This window comes from Myotis myotis, unplaced genomic scaffold (assembly GCF_014108235.1).
Source record: "Myotis myotis isolate mMyoMyo1 unplaced genomic scaffold, mMyoMyo1.p scaffold_m19_p_3, whole genome shotgun sequence".
Lineage (NCBI taxonomy): Eukaryota > Metazoa > Chordata > Mammalia > Chiroptera > Vespertilionidae > Myotis > Myotis myotis.
In genome coordinates this window covers 56246140-56263979 of record NW_023416335.1, presented here as the reverse complement: position 1 = coordinate 56263979, position 17840 = coordinate 56246140, and the positions used below count along the sequence as shown (strand labels likewise).

Sequence of the window (17840 nt, the reverse complement as noted above, 5' to 3'; positions counted from 1 at the left end):
CACATTTAACAGACTACATTCGTCTCCAGTGGTTGGCAAACTGTGGCTCGTGAGCCACATGCGGCTCTTTGGCCCCTTGAGTATGGCTCTTCCTAAGCCTTAGGAGTACCCTAATTAAGTTAATAACAATGTACCTACCTATATAGTTTAAGTTTAAAAAATTTGGCTCTCAAAAGAAATTTCAATTGTTGTACTGTTGATATTTGGCTCTGTTGACTAATGAGTTTGCCGACCACTGGTCTCTACTAAACAAATAATTGATTTAGCACAATTGTAAAAATGCAGTTATACCCTAAAGTTCCAGCTGCTACCTGAATGGTGAAATCCACAGCTGACTTGTACTGCCCGGAGCTCACAATCAAATCGCACAGAGCCTGGAGGATATGTTGTGATTTTGCTTGCATCCTTTTCTCCTCGTTCTCCACTTCCATCTGTAAGTGTTATAATTTGTAAGTAAGCTATTATTCATCTTCAAAATAAAATTTTAAATCAGTTTACTATGGAAGAACAAGAGAAAAATGTTAAAAGGAACAAGCAAGAAGAATCTGCAACTGTTAGAAGTGATAGATCAAGAATCTACCTGCAAAGAAGCAATTTTGAAGAGATATAGTACTATACAGTTCTGCTTGCAAATATCGCTAAATCAATAAAAACAGAAATCTAATTATGAATAAAACCTATTAAGCTAATCAGTTATATAATATAAATAAATCCACGTGTTATAAAAATAAAATTACAAATATAATCATTTGTATGGGAAAATTTAGTTTGCACAAAAAATAACTGCATGCAATGTCATTTAACAATTATTTTATACTTAGTGATATTGTTAGTACTAGTCATAAAAAAAAATTCCTAGTTGACTCAAAAATAACTTATATTTCCCAATCTTAGAAAGGCTACCCTCTCTATCAGTATTGCTAAACTCAATTAAACTTTAAAAAATGTATGAACACTAACTAGCTCATTCTTTTTCCCTGTCCCACCTTCTGGCCCCCAACCACTAACTACTCTCAACCAAATCTTTCTGCTTTCATTTCTTTTTTCCTCTTCCCTTCTTATAATTTCCTCCCTTAAGCTTGCTTTACACCTTCCCTGATTTCTACATTTGATTTTAATATTCTGGCATTCTAACTATAAAGTTAAACACACACCAGAATATAAATATTTTAATTTAGAATGCATAAAAAAGGGAGGTAATCTATTTTTCCTAATCTAAAACTACACATCACTAAAACATGACCTCAGTATCATCAAGATTCAAATTCCTTGTACATTTGTATAAGGAATTTATTCCTGGGAATAAATATCAATCTAAGCCACTCTACTGTGGCATAGCAACTCTAAACAAATCTATATAACATGCAGGTAAACATGTGGATCTACAGACACACACATTTTTAATTCTACATTTTCATTGCCCATTTTAGAAAGCTAAACAGAATAACATCAAATCATGTTCATGTTATCCTTTCTTTTTTTATCTCCTATTTCTCACATTAGTAATATCCAGGTCAGACCAAATTGGCCTAAATTATGACTTTCCTTTCTATAACAAAATGACTATCGTTCTGAAAAGCTTTCCACTCCTTATAACACTAGGACAGTAAAACCTCACTAATTCGGAATAACATTGAAAGATTTGGCCTATATGACTTCCTGAAAAGGTCTGTCATAGAACATTTAAGAAAAAGTTCAATTTTATTACCTGGAAGAAGTACAGATTATAAACTAAATGCTACAATAAATGAAAGGTGATTACCTATATTATAACTCAAAATAGGCCTATATTACATAAAAATGTACCATAAACATAAAAGTCCTTTAACATACAAGAATTAATTGCTCGACCCAGAGGTTGAAGGCACGTTGAAGGAATCCTTCATTTCTTGAGCCCTTGGTTTGAAAAGCTAGTGATTTTAGACAGGTTTCCCCTTATAAGTATGACCCTGAAAATTCAGAGGAAGAAATTACTTTGAATTTTTACTCAAAAAAGATCACAAAAACTGCATCTGTAGTATAATAAATTCTGAATTAGTGAGAGGTTTTACTTTAATAGGATAAAGAATACGATTCCACTTCTGCTAAATTATCTAAAGTGGGTTTGACAAGGCTGGATGGACTACAAAAAAAAAGATTACAACATTTAGTTTCACTTCACCCAAAACAAAATATACTCTTAGTTCAAAGACTCCTCAACTTGGAAAGACAGTGGAATGGTTAAACATAAACAAAGGCCAATACAAAAGAAACAACCAGCTTCCAAAGACTATTTAAAGAAGATGAAAGATGTATAGAAATTTCACAACTTTATCTACATTGTTAAAAATATCTAATTACTAAAACCAAATCTGATTTAACATAGAAAACAAATTGTGTTCATACGATGTTACCAAACTTAAACTAAATTCAATATTACAAGTATCATTCCACTTTATATAAATGGATTGAGGCCTAGTACAATCTTTTACCTCTGAATTTAGCAATTTGCCCTCTTCCTTAAGTCAGAGATTAAATATAGATACAAATCCCACAATAGAGACACAGCATCAGGGAAGGAGAAAAAAAAGCCTAGTAATTTACCGATTAAAACCATAGTGATTAAAAGAGTTTCAGCTAGTATTTAAAAGTAAAAATAATACTAGAAACATTCTGTTCAAGTTCGTCTAAACAAACCTATATCTATATAATTTCTCAATTATTATAGTTGGTTAAAATATTATTATAGTTGGTTAAGAAGCAAAAAAATAAGGATGAGGCTTTTGATCATTATCAGCATCAGTGGCAGAATTAAAAAGATATCTGTAATTGATGTCAATTAAATCCAATACAATTCTAATAATTTAGAAATTTATTAAAGTTTATAAAAAATGTGTCTAATAAGTAGGCAAAAATTTAGTGTAAATTCCAAGTGAAACTCAGGGAGATTAATTCTGCTCAAGTTCATTATTCAGTAATGTGTTAATAAGCAGCAGTAAAATTAATCTCACATTTGTTAGAAAAATCATTGTTCTGAATATTCTTATAACTGACCGTTTAGGTATAAGAATATCTATATTTTCCCTAATATAAGTAGGTTCATATATACATTATATGATACTGAAATTATAATAGTTTTTGACAGATATAATAAAGTTTTGACAGATGTATCTAAAATATTGTTTGGATATGTATATGTATATATATAGTTCATGCACATTTGTATACATACATAGAGAAAAGACTCAGTATCTAAAGGACTCCAACTTATTTTAATTTTTTTTAAATCTATTTATTTTGGGGGTAACCTTATGGTCATGTATATCACAAAATGTATATAGAACACAGTGAGTACTTAAGCAAAATCACTAAATAAAAGAGCAAAGCAGTAGTAAGTACAATTTGCTAACCACTTAGCTCTGTGCTATACACTGAAAACTTAAATAGCACGGTGGATAAGTGCTTTGGGGCACTAGGGCCTAAAAGACCTGGATTGGAATTCTGGCTCTCCTATTCGCTAGTTGTATGATGACTGGATTTTGTAAGTCTTAGTTAGCTTTCCCATCTATTAAATCGCAATAATGGTACACCACCTCACAAGGCTCTTATGAAGATTAAGTAAAATAATGTACGGAAAGTGCTCAATCAATATTCACTACTGTTGCTTTCTTTAGTCAATACAATAATCTAATTATAGGTACTGTTATTACATTTTGCAGTTGGGAAAACTATGGCTTATAAATAGAGCAGTTTTAGAGACTGTTAAAAAATAAGGCTCATGCATTTTACCACCATCAAATGACTTACATTTTAAACTTTTTTGAAAAAATAAACTTATTGTGTATTTAACAAATCACAAATTTTGTAACTTTAGAATAATAATAAAAGAGAAAGCAAAGAATTCAATTTACAGAATTAAAGTATTCATGGAGGATTTCTATTTGCAAAATATATATACATGTATTTATATACATCCACATCTGTATCTTAATTTAATCTTCATATCAACATAGTCAGAAATTATCATTCTTATTTTTAAAATAAGAAAACTAAAGCCAAAAAATTTAAGAAATTTATGAATGGCCATATAGTTCTTGTACATGAAAAATTTAGGATTAAAACTAAGGCCTTTCAAGACTACCTCCAGAACAATTCAGATGTTCCTAATTAAAATATTATGTTAATATCCTTTTATATGTAAGGCACTAAAGTGCTAAAAAATATATATATTAATCTAGATATCTGTTTGAAATATAGTCTATGGTTACATTTAAAAAATAACTTACTATATGTTACATGGATTATATGTTATACTTATTGATTCAGCCTTAAATACTCTATTATGCCTCTAATCAAAATTTGCATGCATAGGATGGATTCTGTGACCTTCTCTGAATTCTCTCCAATCAGCCAGAAGCTCTCCAACATTCCATCTTAGAACTCACTCCTGTTAACAATAAATCCACAGTGCTTACCCTCCATATACCCCCAAAAAATCATAATCTAGAAAATTTTAATTATCATTATCCCACAATTTGTACCATCAACATAACTGATTGTAAAACAGAACACAGCAATTAATATAGTGAATTTTTCACTGGAAGACAAATAGGGTTAAAGAAAGAGAGAAAAAAATATATATAGAAAAAATATTATTAAAAGACTGACTATGCCCTGGCCAGGTGGCTTAGTTGGTTAAAGCATCATCCTGATATGCAAAGTTACAGGTTCAATCCCTGGCTAGGGGCACATACAAGAATCAACCAATGAATGGGTAAATAAGTGGAACAATAAATCAATGTTTGTCTGTCTCTTTCTCTCACTCTCTAAAAATAAAAATTTAGAAAGTCAACCAATAAAATTTTTTAAAAAGACAGTATATGTATCAAAAGAGTAAAAAGCAGTGAATAGTTAGATAATTAAATGCCAGTTATTAATAGTGAATACTATAGGGGTAAAAGAGAGGGAATTTATGGGTATATAGGATTTAGTTAGAAAGAGTTAATACTCTTTATATAAAATAGGGCACCATTACTTTAAATTTTGGTGGTAAAGGGATAAATTGTTTCACACAATGAAACCATAAAATCTGATTTTAAAAAAACTGGCCCTCCACCATACTATAAAATAAGTCCTTCCAAAAAGGCTGCCACGAATAAACAAAGAGTCTTGTTATAAAATAACCCTGTGGCAGAAAAGATGGAGGGCTGCCTATTGTTGAGTAATTTCTATAGCTAATGAATTTGACAATGTAAAATGTGTTTTAAATTTGTAACCTTAGTCTTCATTTGGCATTTCATTTTAAATTTTTGGAAAAAAATAAAGATGTTTGTCCACAGGAGCTGAAACATGGAGCTGAAAAAGTTTTAAACTGTTTTGTGTATTGTCAATATTTAACCTCAGGTAAAGCATTGGAAAAACTTCACTTTTCTATAATTAGGGGCAGAGGGGGAGACACTGAGAGTATCTTTTCTAATTAGTGGCAGAGTGGAAAATATGAGGTCAGAGATTCTAGTAAATACTAAAATATTTTTTCATAGCATATCCCAAATATCATTCCTTATATTTAAATATTTATGGTATTGTTACAGCACTCAGTAAATAAAGCATCTTAAGGATTGCTCTACTTGTTTTTGTACTAAAAACAGGGGTTTTGTCTCTTTGGCTTTTGCTTTGAGTGGCAAACTGACAAAGTAAGACAGACAAATAAAATTAAAGTTGATTGCCCTAACCGGTTTGGCTCAGTGGATAGAGCGTCGGCCTGCGGACTCAAGGGTCCCAGGTTCGATTCCGGTCAAGGGCATGTACCTTGGTTGCGGGCACATCCCCAGTGGGGAGTGTGCAGGAGGCAGCTGATCGATGTTTCTCTCTCATCTATGTTTCTAACTCTCTATCCCTCTCCCTTCCTCTCTGTAAAAAATCAATACAATATATTTAAAAAAAAATTAAAGTTGATTATATTTTATGTGAAAGTTTAAAAATAAAATTAGTCTATAACAGTTTTGCAATCCCCCCAAATTTTAAGGCAGACACATTAGATAAATTTGACTATATAGAATGTGTGATTTTAAAACTTTCTATTCTATTTGGTGGTATTTATCTCAGGCATTTAAGAAAATAGCAAGTATAAGTTTCACTAGTCAAAGACCCCTGGTTCACATGCTAGGAGTCAAGGCAGAATTTATATATCAATTTATAAATTCTCTATATTCAATTCCTTCCTGATCTTAGTTGACCCATAATCGGTAGTTTAAAAGTAAATAAGCTTGCTTTATATATTTTTAATTAATATATAACTCTGATACCTCAAAGAATTGTGCATAAACAGCTTCCTCAGCAACTTTTTTAGACTTCTGTCATTTTCTGAGCTCTAGAGTAGGTCTACATAACTGTTTCTTACACCTATCACTACTTAACCCTCTACTATCAAGTAAGTCATGTGTGTTGTATATTAAAACATAAACTTTAATATTAAAACAATGGAAAAGCTTAATCGCAGTCAACTCATTATTACTTTATAACTGAATTTTGTTAATTCTAAAGCAAATAAACAGCATTTTAAACAAGTAAAATGCCAGATGGCAGTCAATTAAGAACAGATAACAAAGGATAAAAATGGAAAGCAATAATTACTTTTTCCACCTTCCCTTAACTGTATGAAAATTGAAAAGAAATGGAAAAGAAGAAGATATACCATAAAATGTCTTAAATTTAACAACAAAAAAAGAAATAAGATTGACAGTCAACAAACAGTACAACATTCAGCATGTTCTTTCTCCTCAGGCTATATATAGTAATGAGAGAAGCAAAGTGGAAGAATTAGGTTTGTGCATTTTCCCCGAGATGAAACTCAAATGAGTGGAAGAAATTGGGAAAGTGTCCCACCTAGTGATAAGGAAGACCAAATACCTTTGTGCTTGTCCCGTTTATGCTTTAGCTGTGCTGGATGGGATCTGAGTCTGGCTAGAGCCTGTTCTCGATGGTTCATAAAAATAGGACCAGCAAATACAAGGGGGCCTGAGGAGAAACATTTTGTATGTGCATAGAAAAGCTCACAAAATGAAAACACTACAATGAAAAAAAGTCAAACTAAAAAGCATGGAAATTTAATCCTTATTGTTTTAGACATCATACTTTTCTCCCAATTCCCCCACATTAACTCTCCCACCCCCAACCATAACCTATTTACCATTCCACACACAAGTTTTAATATCTTTAATGTCTTTAGTTTATACAGTACAAATTCTATCTTCTATACTTATAAAATTATCAGGTAGCTACTAACAGTCTCAAGTAAACAATTAGAAAGTTCAAATAGAATAAATGAAATATTTTACCTTACAAATATTTTAACATTATATATATTCAAACTTAGTAATCTACACGATCATTAAAAAATATCTTTCATACTGCAATGAAATAAACTGCAATGCCAAAAACCAACTAATTTTTAAATTCAGGATTAAATTTAAATTGGGTCTTGAAGATTTAATATCCATATCAGTCTTACTACAAAACTAAGGTAAGTGTTATTGACTTAACTACATTCTGTCACAGAAGTAAGGAAACAAGACAGCCAAAACAAAAAAACACACAAAAATTTTAGTATGATCGCATACACACTTATATCACTTTCTAAAAACATTAAATCTAACTTTATAATTTCTTTAACCACATACACAAAATCAGAAACAAAGATAAACTGAGCTTCATATTGTTGCTAAGGAGGGGAATCTAAACCCAGTAACATTTGTGGAACAGTAGTCATCTCTCATAAAATAATTTCCTTCTGAAGCTCCACTATGTATATACACAAACATACACAAATACATAGTCACATAGAGTACCATTATTTCCACTTTTTAGTATTCAATGAAAAAAATGTGTAGCCAAATTAATTTCAATAAAATTTAAAAATTGCTTTTCCCCTTGAAAAGAAAGTAAACTAAATTATACCTTAAATTTTCAGTTCTTTTTTTTTAATAGAACAGAACTGCAGCTTCCTTAAGTTTTAGCAATATGCCTACAAATTTCAAAACACTCTAAATTTGACAGTTAAGTATTTGAAAAGAAAATTGACATTACATACTGTAAAACAGTGAACATTTTTAATTTAAGCAATTTTCTTCATAATTCTCTAGAGATCTTCAGCTATAATTACTTTTTCTAACAATGGATTAAAAGAAAACTACTGCCCTTTTATAAAATTTGACAAATGTCAAATTAAAATACCAAAATAACCTTTATAAACATTTAAAAATGGGTACAGAAAATGTATTTCATTATGTCTTTAGATATAGATAAAAATACAAGCAGTACCAGTTCTATACAGAGAACAAGAATAAAAAACACATTCTATGATTATTACAAAGAAATATGCTAATCCAATATCTATGAGGCAAAAGTAGGTCTACAGTTTTGAGTATGCAAAAGTTTATGCTTTGTATTATTTATTACTGTATTATTTTGCACATAAACACTGTAAAACTACTTTTTCCCCACCCTGTATTATTTCCCAGTAATACAGTACCAATTCTTTTTAGACTAAAGCTATTTAAATTGAGCTTTTTTAAAAATGTAGTAAATGGGGAGGACCCATGATGGCGGCATAAGTAAATGCAGTACTCACATCCTCCCACAACCACATCAAAATTACAACTAAAATACAGAACAACCCTCTTTCAGAATCACCTGAATCTGGCTGAATCCAAGTCCTACAACTAAGAAATGGAAGAAGAAGCCGCATTGAGACTGGTACAAGAGGCAGAGGCTCACAATGGGGTGGTCCCACACCCATGTGTGGTGGATAAAAATCAGGAGGGATACCTTGGCTGAGGAGGTCCCCCCTGAGGAGGGACCTCCTGAGGAGCATGGGGTCCCAGTCCCAGGAAGTAAGTCCCCTTAACTTCTGCCTGTGAAAACCAGTGGGGATTGAGGCTGAATGAGACTAAGGGCTGCTGCAGTCCCAGGCAGCTCCTCTTAAAGGGCCAGCACATAGAGTCAAATCCTCTGAGCCCCAACACAGGGACAGCAGCTTGAAAGGCACCAGAGACCTACAGGGAGGAGCTGAATTGTTTGGGATCAGAGTGAGAGCTGGAGGGACAGCTTTCTCCTAGACAGAAGTGCTGACAGAGTCTTTATTCCCTTGATGAGCCCTCCCTTACAGAGCCATATCTGAGGCTCCATCAACTTGGCACATAGGGTTTACAGCACACTGTTGATTCCCTGAAACCCTGCTCACCCAACTTTCAGGCCCACCCAAGCTGTTTCCAATGTCTTTCCCATTGGAATGGCCTGTCTTGGCTCATGCTTCAGATTTAACTAAAATCTCTCAAATGAGCAGCATCTGGCCTCAGCAAGCCCTGTACCTCTAATTAAGTGGCCCCAGGACTGGCACTAGAAGCAGCTGGCCTTACCTGGTTCATAGGTTGGCCTTGCCTGGGCACCTTCAAACACAAGAAGCAGCCGTCTGCAGATCGCTTTGTAGCTTATGCCTGGTGGCCCTGGGCAGAACACAGGCAGCAGTTGACCTTGGCCTGCACCACCTGGAAGGCTCCAGAGCCAGCACACCCAGTTGACAGCTTCAGACCACGTCAAAGCACCACCACCCAACCACTTCCATAAGCAACACACTCAAGGCAGACTCAGTGGGTATCAGAGCCCTGATGAAGTAAGTCCTGCTCTGTGTAGTGGGCCCCTGCACAGCTGAACCTCCAAGGAGGCAGGAGGTCACAGCCAGTCCTTGCAGCTGACTGGCGTGGATAAATCCCTCCCATTGACATGCCAAGAGCAATCAAGACTCAACGACAATAGGAGGGTGTACAGACCACATGGGGAGCCCACCACAAGTGCCCAGCTGGGGTGATCAAGGAGGCCGTGCCTCTGGAACCTACAGGACACCTACTATATTAGGCCAAGCTATCAAGCCTAGGAGATGTAGCAGCTCTACCTAATACATAGAAACAAACACAGGGAGGCTGCCACAATGAGGAGACAAAGAAACGTGGCCCAAATGAAACAACAGAACAAAACTCCAGAAAAATAATTAAACAAAATGGAGATAAGCAATCTACTAGATGCAGAGTTCAAAACATTGGTTATAAGGATGCTCAAGGAACTTAGTGAGGACCTCAACAGCATTAAAAAAAACAACATTTAGAAATGAAGGCTACACTAATGAAAATAAAGAATAATTTATAGGGAATCAACAATAGAGTAGATGAAGCTGAGATTCAATCAGCAATTTGGAATATAAGAAAGCAAAAAATAGCCAATGAGAATGGCAAAAAGAAAAAAATCCTATATAGTAAAAGAGAAACATGTAAATTGACCGTCCCTCCACTATGCTCACCAGCCAATCAGGAGTATGCAAATTAACCTGACAAAGATGGTGGGTTAATTTGCATACACAAGTGCCAAGCGAAGAGCAGAGTGGGAGAGCCAGCGGCTTGTGGGGACATGACTCCCTCAGTCGCTCCCCGCAAGCCACTGGGTAGAGAGCAAAGCAGGAGAACTGGCGGAAAGTGTAATGGCTTGGGAAACCTGGCTCCCCAAGCTGCCAGAGGGAGAGCAGAGAAGGACAGCTGGCGGCTTGGAGGACTTGGCAGAGAGGAGGCCATGGGACGGAGACAGAGCAGGAAGGGAAAACCAAGAGGATGGGGAGCACTAGGAATTCTGGGAATAGTAGTTCTGGTGGCAGCCCCAGGACCAGAAGCCCAGAGCATGGGGAGCACTAGGAATGCTGGGAATCGTAGTTCTGGTGGCAGACGGATGTCCTAGACACTAGAGCAGCGGTTCTCAACCTGTGGGTCGCGACCCCTTTGGCGGTCGAATGGCCCTTTCACAGGGGTCGCCTAAGACCATGCTGCATATCAGATATTTACATTACGATTCCTAACAGTAGCAACATTACAGTTATGAAGTAACAATGAAAATAATTTTTATTTTTAAATATATTTTATTGATTTTTTACAGAGAGGAAGGAACAGGGATAGACAGTTAGAAACATCGATGAGAGAGAAACATTGATCAGCTGCCTCCTGCACACTCCCCACTGGGGATGTGCCTGCAACCAAGGTACATGCCCTTGACCTGAGTAGAACCTGGGACCCTTGAGTCCACAGGCTGACGCTCTATCCACTGAGCCAAACCAGTTAGGGCACAACAAAAATAATTTTATGGTTGGGTCACAACATGAGGAACTGTATTTAAAGGGCCAGAAGGTTGAGAACCACTGCACTAGAGCAAAGTGAGCCTGGAGCAAATTAATGTTGCAGTGGGGGATGGAGGGAAAGCAAAGGTGAGAGACATAAGTAAAATCAGAGTGTCTAGGAAAATTAAAGGGAAGATATCCTAAAACTTCCAGGAAATCTCCACCAATGAAGCAAAAAAAAATGCCTCTACTATTCTGTGAGCAACAAACCAAACTGAGCTGGGGTCTCAGACAATTTGCTCAGTTCGCTCATATGATTGCAAAGACAGACAGAAATTCCCAGATTGGAGAGGGCTCCCCTGAAGGCTCCCAGATTGGAGAGGGTGCAGGTCAGGCTGAGGGGCCCCCACACCCCCCAGTGCACAAATGTCGTGTACCAGGCCTCTAGTAATAAATAATGAGGATAGTGTAAGGAGCCTCTGTGTACCAACATTCACATCACGGGGATGCCAGAGGAGAAGAGGAAGAGCAAGAAATTGTAAACTTATTTGAAAAAATGACATAAAACTTCCCTAACTTGGTGAAAGAAACAGACATACAAGTCCGGGAAGCACAGATAGTCTCAAACAAGATGAACCCTAAAAGGCCCACACCAAGATACATTAAAATTAAAATGCAAAAGTTTAAAGATAAAGAAAGAATCTTAAAAGCAACAAGAGAAATTCAGTTAGTTATCTACAAAGGAGCTTCGATAAGACTGTCAGTTGTTTTATCAATAGAAACCTTGCAGGCCAGAAGGGAGTGGCAAGAAATATTCAAAGTGATAAAAGCAAGGACCTACAACCAATATTACTTGACCCTGCAAAGATATCATTTAGAATCAGAGGACAGATAAAGATCTTCCAAGACAAGAAAAAGCAAAAGGAGTTCAGCACCACCAAACCAATATTATATGAAACTAAGGCCTGGTGCATGAAATTCAGCATGGGGGAGGGGCGGGGGTTCCTAAGCCCAGTCTTCACCCTCTCCAATCCAGGACCCCTCAAGGGATGTCCGGCTACCTCTCGCAATCTAGAACCGCTGGCTCCTAACTGCTTGCCTGCCTGCCTGCCAAATCACCCCTAACCCCTCTGCCTGCCTGCCTGATTGCCCCTAACCTCCCTGCCTGCCTGATCACCCCTAACTGCTCCCCTGCTGGCCTGATCACCCCTAACTGCCTCTGCCTCGCCCCACACCTGGGACCCAGGATTCCCTCCTCCGGCCGGTCACAGGAACCCAGGACCCGGGCCAGCTTCACCTAGGCTGACCGCAGCTGCAGGGGACCGTGGGCAGGAGTCTTCACCTGGGCCGCAGCGCAGGCGACCAGGATCACAGGGCGGGCAGCTTATACCTCTCCTGGGCCGCAAGCGCTGGCGCCCGGGACCACGGGGAGGGCTGCTTGTCCCTCTCCCAGGCCATAGTCCCAGCCACTGGCATCCGGGACCGCGGGGCAGGTAGCTTGTCCCTCTCCCAGACCACAGCCCCAGCCGCTGGCGCCTGGGACTGTGGGGTGGACAGCTTGTCCCTCTCCTGGGCCGCAGCCCAGCTGGTCCCCATTCCTCTCTTGAGAGCTCATTTGTGCCTGGCTGGTCCCCATTCCTCTCTCGCAAGCTCATTTATGCCTGGCTGGTCCCCATTCCTCTCTTCAGAGCTCATTTGGGCCTGGCTGGTCCCCATTCCTCTCTAGCCAGTGTTGAGTGTCTGAGCTGTTACAGTGTGAGGGCGTGACAACCATTTTCATATTAGCTCTTTATTATATAGGATGTTAAAAGATCTTATTTAAGAAGAAAAAAATCACTGGCTGGTGTGGGTCAGTGGTTGAGCATCAACCTATGAACCAGGAGATCATGGTTTTTATTCCCGTCAGGGCACATGCCCGGGTTGTGGGCGCAATCACCCGTAGGGGGCATGCAGGAAGCAGCCGGTTAATGATTCTCTTTCATCATCGATGTTTCCATCTCCCTCTCCCTCTCCCTTCCTCTCTCTGTGATGAATTAAAAATAAATAAATAAGAAAGAAAAAATATAAAAAATATATGAACAATAAAATGGCAATAAACACATATCTAGCAACTGAATCTACAAACAAAATGACCAAGGAGAACAGAAACAGACACAAAGATACAGAGACCGTTGTGTTAAAAGTGTGGTCCTGAAATTTTGATCCACTTTAAAACAGTTAACACAAGCTTGGTAAAGAAGATAAGATAAACAAGTTAAATAAAAGTATTTAACATAACATAACCCTGAAGTTAAGAAATTTCAACATAGGTAAAAGCCAATTACTAATGAGCATAATTATTAACATATTACTAAACTCTTAGTATCTAAAAAAGTAACAAGCAGAAGCCAAGAAGAAGAAAAAAAACATGTATGTATGGCAGTTGGAACACTAAATTTTTTTGAAATTCCTGTTCCTCATGAGGACAAAACAAGACTAACAATCCTAGCATGGAGCCAAACAAGAGCCCTGAAGTACTGTACATGTGACTCAAATCTGTATCCAGGACGCTCGTGCAGAAATTCTATTTCATTAGACCCATTTGATGCTGATGTAGAAAATCCCTAGAGCAGTGGTTCTCACTTCAGCACCATCAGCATCACCTGGTGGGCTTGTTTAAATAGTTTGCTGGGTCCTGAGTCTTTGATTCAGTAATTCTGGGATGGGACCTGAGAAAAGGTAATTGTGTGTGTGTTTTAAGTACTACATTTCTTGGTTAATTGTTATGGGTCCACTTTTTGAAATATATTTTTAATGATTTGAGAGAGAGAGAGAAAGGAAGAGAGAGAGGAAAAAAAAAGGTTGGCTGCCTCCTGCACACACTCCGACAGGAGTCCAAACCCACAACCTGGGTATGTGCTCTGACCTAGAATTGAACCTACGACCTTTTGTGCATGGGATGACGTTCAACCAACTGAGCCAGGGCAAGAATAGGCAATTGTAACTAAAGCCCAAGTCAAGTCGGTCCCTTTGAGAGCACTTTAATAACCCCTGAGCCGAAATAATTAAAGCACAGTACCTAAAGGGGATTCCTCCATCCAATTAAAAGTATTTTTTAAAACAAAGTTAAAATATTAATGCCTTAGAACCAATCTCTCTCTATATATATCTATAAATAGATACTTTTAATCTTCACCTGAGGATGTTTACTGATTTTATTATTATTTTTTTTTTTTAGAGAAAGAGAGAGAAAGGGGGACAGAGGCAGAGAAACATCGATGTGAGAGAGAAACAGCTATCGGTTGCCTCCCAACCTGGAACCTAAGTCTGTGCTTATAAAATCAGATACAACAACATAAATTCTGTAAATATTTAAATAATAGAGTTTTAAATCTTTATAAAAGATTAGAGTTTACATTTTAAAAATAAATGGTAAAAGAATATTCTGCAATTACAAAGTTTTGTTGACTAACCAATGCATAATCAATGTCTTTACTTTTGACATGCAGAATATACTCTAGCGAGAGAAGAACAGCTTTTTATAAAAAAAAGATTAACAAAATACACAACATTAGGCAAGTGAAAAATGTCATCACAAGGATTTGGTGAGTTTTGTAGGTCAATTCATATGATTCAACCTAATAGCTTTAAAAAGAGAAAAAAGAGGTAGTAAAAAGATACACTGATAATTAACTTTAGGCAAATCATATTGAGGAATTACCATCCAATTACCATATGTCATTAAGAACCAAAAGTTAAATTTTACCCTATTTTTTATAAAACATTTAATGTGCAATTTTCCATGTATTTTTATTATGTAAATAATGACAGTATATACATTAATCTCATTAAAATATCATTTAAAGGCAAAGATTTTATGTAAACAAAGCCAAACCAACAGCAAATTATCACTGTTACCAATTAATCAACACTGCTTATCAGGCTCTGATAAAGAGTAATCCAAGCATGTATTTTACAACTTAAGTGTAATAAAAATGGAATATACTACTTGTGCTATATATTTTATTGCTTATTACATTTTACATTAAAAACTGCCTAGAAAAAACAATTTGTAATGATGGTTAATGAATAATAGGTTCTATATCATGTATTAAATAATATATCATTTCTAATAAGTATTTAAAATATACAATATCAATAAATGTTTCTAATCAATCTTTTGCCTAGCAGAGAAATAAAATCACAAACCTCTGTAATAATCCATCTTAATCCTACAACAAAAAGATTCTATTAGGCATAAAGAGCTTTAGTAACACATATTTATTTATGTTTATTGTATATATACTCAAACACCTATTATAACCACCATTAAATGTATCTTAGCCTGAAAAATTATCATAAACAATGAGGACTAGTTAAATAATAAACCTATCTTCACAATTAACACCTGCATACACTCCTTCTTGTACATAACCAGAATAAGATTTTTCAAACAAACAAACAAAAAAGACATATAAAAGCATAGCTATGCACTGGATTGAAATGTAAGGTAGTAGGACTATGCCCAAATGATAATGATTACAAATTAGTTAGAAAACAGAAAATCTAGTTTATAATTAAACTAGAGGCCCGGAGCATGAAATTCGTACACTGGTAGGGTCCCTAGGCCTGGCCGGTGATCAGGGCCAATCAGGTTCCCTGCCTCCCTGCCTCCTCCTTCCCTCACCGCCCTTGCACTGCCACCGCATGGTCCTCGCCTCTCGGCCTCCCTGCCTCCCCACTTCCCCGCCTCCTCTTTCCCTTGCTCCCTCAGCACCCCACCTCCACCGCTGGTCGCCCGCCATGTTCCACGCCGCCCCCTCATGATCAGCACACACCCTAGCGAGCGATCAAACTCCCTGTCTGCTGGTTGAACTCCCGAGGGGACAATTTGCATATTTGCCTTTTATTATATAGGATAGATGATTCCAAAATCTGGGTGAAGAACTAGTTATTAGAATTTATAGTTTTTAAATAATTGCCATTGCTAATAGTTTTTAATGCTTGGCTGATGGCACAACAATTCTTAAAACAATTGATTTTTGCCATAAATACTTTACTGTACTGAATTAAATGTTATTAATTAGCACAATCATAAATACCCTGAATATTTTCACATTATTTTCACGAGTACTAGAATGTTACTAACTTTAACTTCAATTTCTTACCAAATCAGCCTATTCTGTATCTTTAGTGGTCTCAGTGGAGGGTAAGAAAATGGATTTTCAAATACTTTTTCTCTGCAGCTACATCTTACCTCTTCCTTCCTCTAATCTGTGTCTCCTGATTACTCGCTGCCGTTTTTCTTCTTGTCTTAACTGAAGGTGTTCTTCAATGTTAACCCCAGGCACTGGGACAGCTAATGATTGACCAAAAAAATTTATAAATATATATAGATATATGTTTATACACACACAAACACATAATATAATCTACACTAATAAAAGAGAAACATGGTAATTGGCATACGACCGCTACCTTTCCCACTGGCTAATGAGGGCAATATGCAAATTAACTGTCAGCCAAGATGGTGGCCGGCAGCCAGGCAGCTTGAAACTAACATGAGGCTTGCTTGCTTCAGTGACGGAGGACTCCAACGTTCCCCGCCTGCCTTGCCAGCCTCAGAGCTGCAACCAACTATGTAACAAACATAGAAGCTAAACAAAACCCCAGAAACCTGCCGGGCTTCAGCCAGCCGGATCGCAACACTGTAAGCAAAGGCCAGAAACCTACTTTCAGCAGCGGAGGCCTAAGAGCTGGAGCCAAGCCTCAAAGCTAAAGCTGGCCCAGAATTAAAAAAAAAAAAAAGAAAGAAAAAAAGGAGCGGTTGGGAGCTTCAGTGCCCCCCAGGCACCCCAGTGAGGACCCCCACCCTGAAGGGTGTGTGACCAGCTGCAAACAGCCATCATCCCCTCACCCAGGCTGGCCAGGCACCCCCGTGGGGACCCCCACCCTGATCCAGGACACCCTTCAGGGCAAACCAGTCGGCACCCACCCATGCACCAGGTCTCTACCCTATATAGTAAAAGGGTAATATGCCTCCCAGCACCGGGATCAGCAGAGCCACGAGGCCTCCTGGCACCGGGATCAGCGTGACAGGGGGCAGCGCCCAAACCCCCTGATCGGCCCTGCTCTGTGTGTGACAGGGTGCGGTGCCCCAACCCCCCGCCCCCCACGGGCCCTGCTCTGTGTGTGACGGGGTAGAGCTATAACCTCCCCATCGGCCCTGTCCTGAGTGTGAGAGTGGCGGCACCCCAACCCCCTGATCGGCCCTGCTCTGTGGGTGATAGAGGGCTGCGCCCCAACCCCCTGATTGGCCCTGCTCTGTGCATGACGGGGTGGCGCCACAACCTCCCCATCGACCCTGCCTTGAGTGTGACAGGGGATGGTGCCCCAACCCCCCAATCGGCCCTACCCTGAGCGTGACTGAGGGTGGAATCACAACCTCCCGATCCGCCCTGCTCTGTGTATGACAGGGGGCGGCGCCCCAACTCCCCAATCGGCCCTGCTCTGAGCCCGACCAGGGGCTGCACCTAGGGATTGGGCCTGCCCTCTGCCACCTGGGAGCAGGCCTAAGCCAGCAGGTCATTATCTCCTGAGGGGTCCCAGACTGCGAGAGGGCACAGGCCGGGCTGAGGGGCCCGCCTCCCCCCCGAGTGCACAAATTTTTGTGCACCGGGCCTCTAGTAGATATGATAAGAGACGTAACAGAACTATATGAAATTCAAGA

General features: G+C 38.2%; 1 protein-coding gene across 10 annotated transcripts in view; it reads right to left on the bottom strand.

Annotated features, from left to right (window-relative positions):
- MYCBP2 (MYC binding protein 2) overlaps positions 1-17840 on the bottom strand; it is a 300098-nt gene that overhangs the window by 179860 nt on the left and 102398 nt on the right. For 6 of the 10 annotated variants that reach the window (XM_036296929.1, XM_036296926.1, XM_036296921.1 and 3 more), the window contains exons 17-19: positions 16368-16469; positions 6889-6996; positions 312-431 (exon numbers count right to left, since the gene is read on the bottom strand). In XM_036296929.1, coding sequence (XP_036152822.1) covers positions 312-431; positions 6889-6996; positions 16368-16469 — 330 coding nt within the window. Of the gene's footprint in view, positions 1-291; positions 432-6888; positions 6997-9395; positions 9483-16367; positions 16470-17840 lie in introns of those variants that run through there. The other 4 variants (XM_036296920.1, XM_036296924.1, XM_036296925.1 and 1 more) reach the window with 4 other exon arrangements.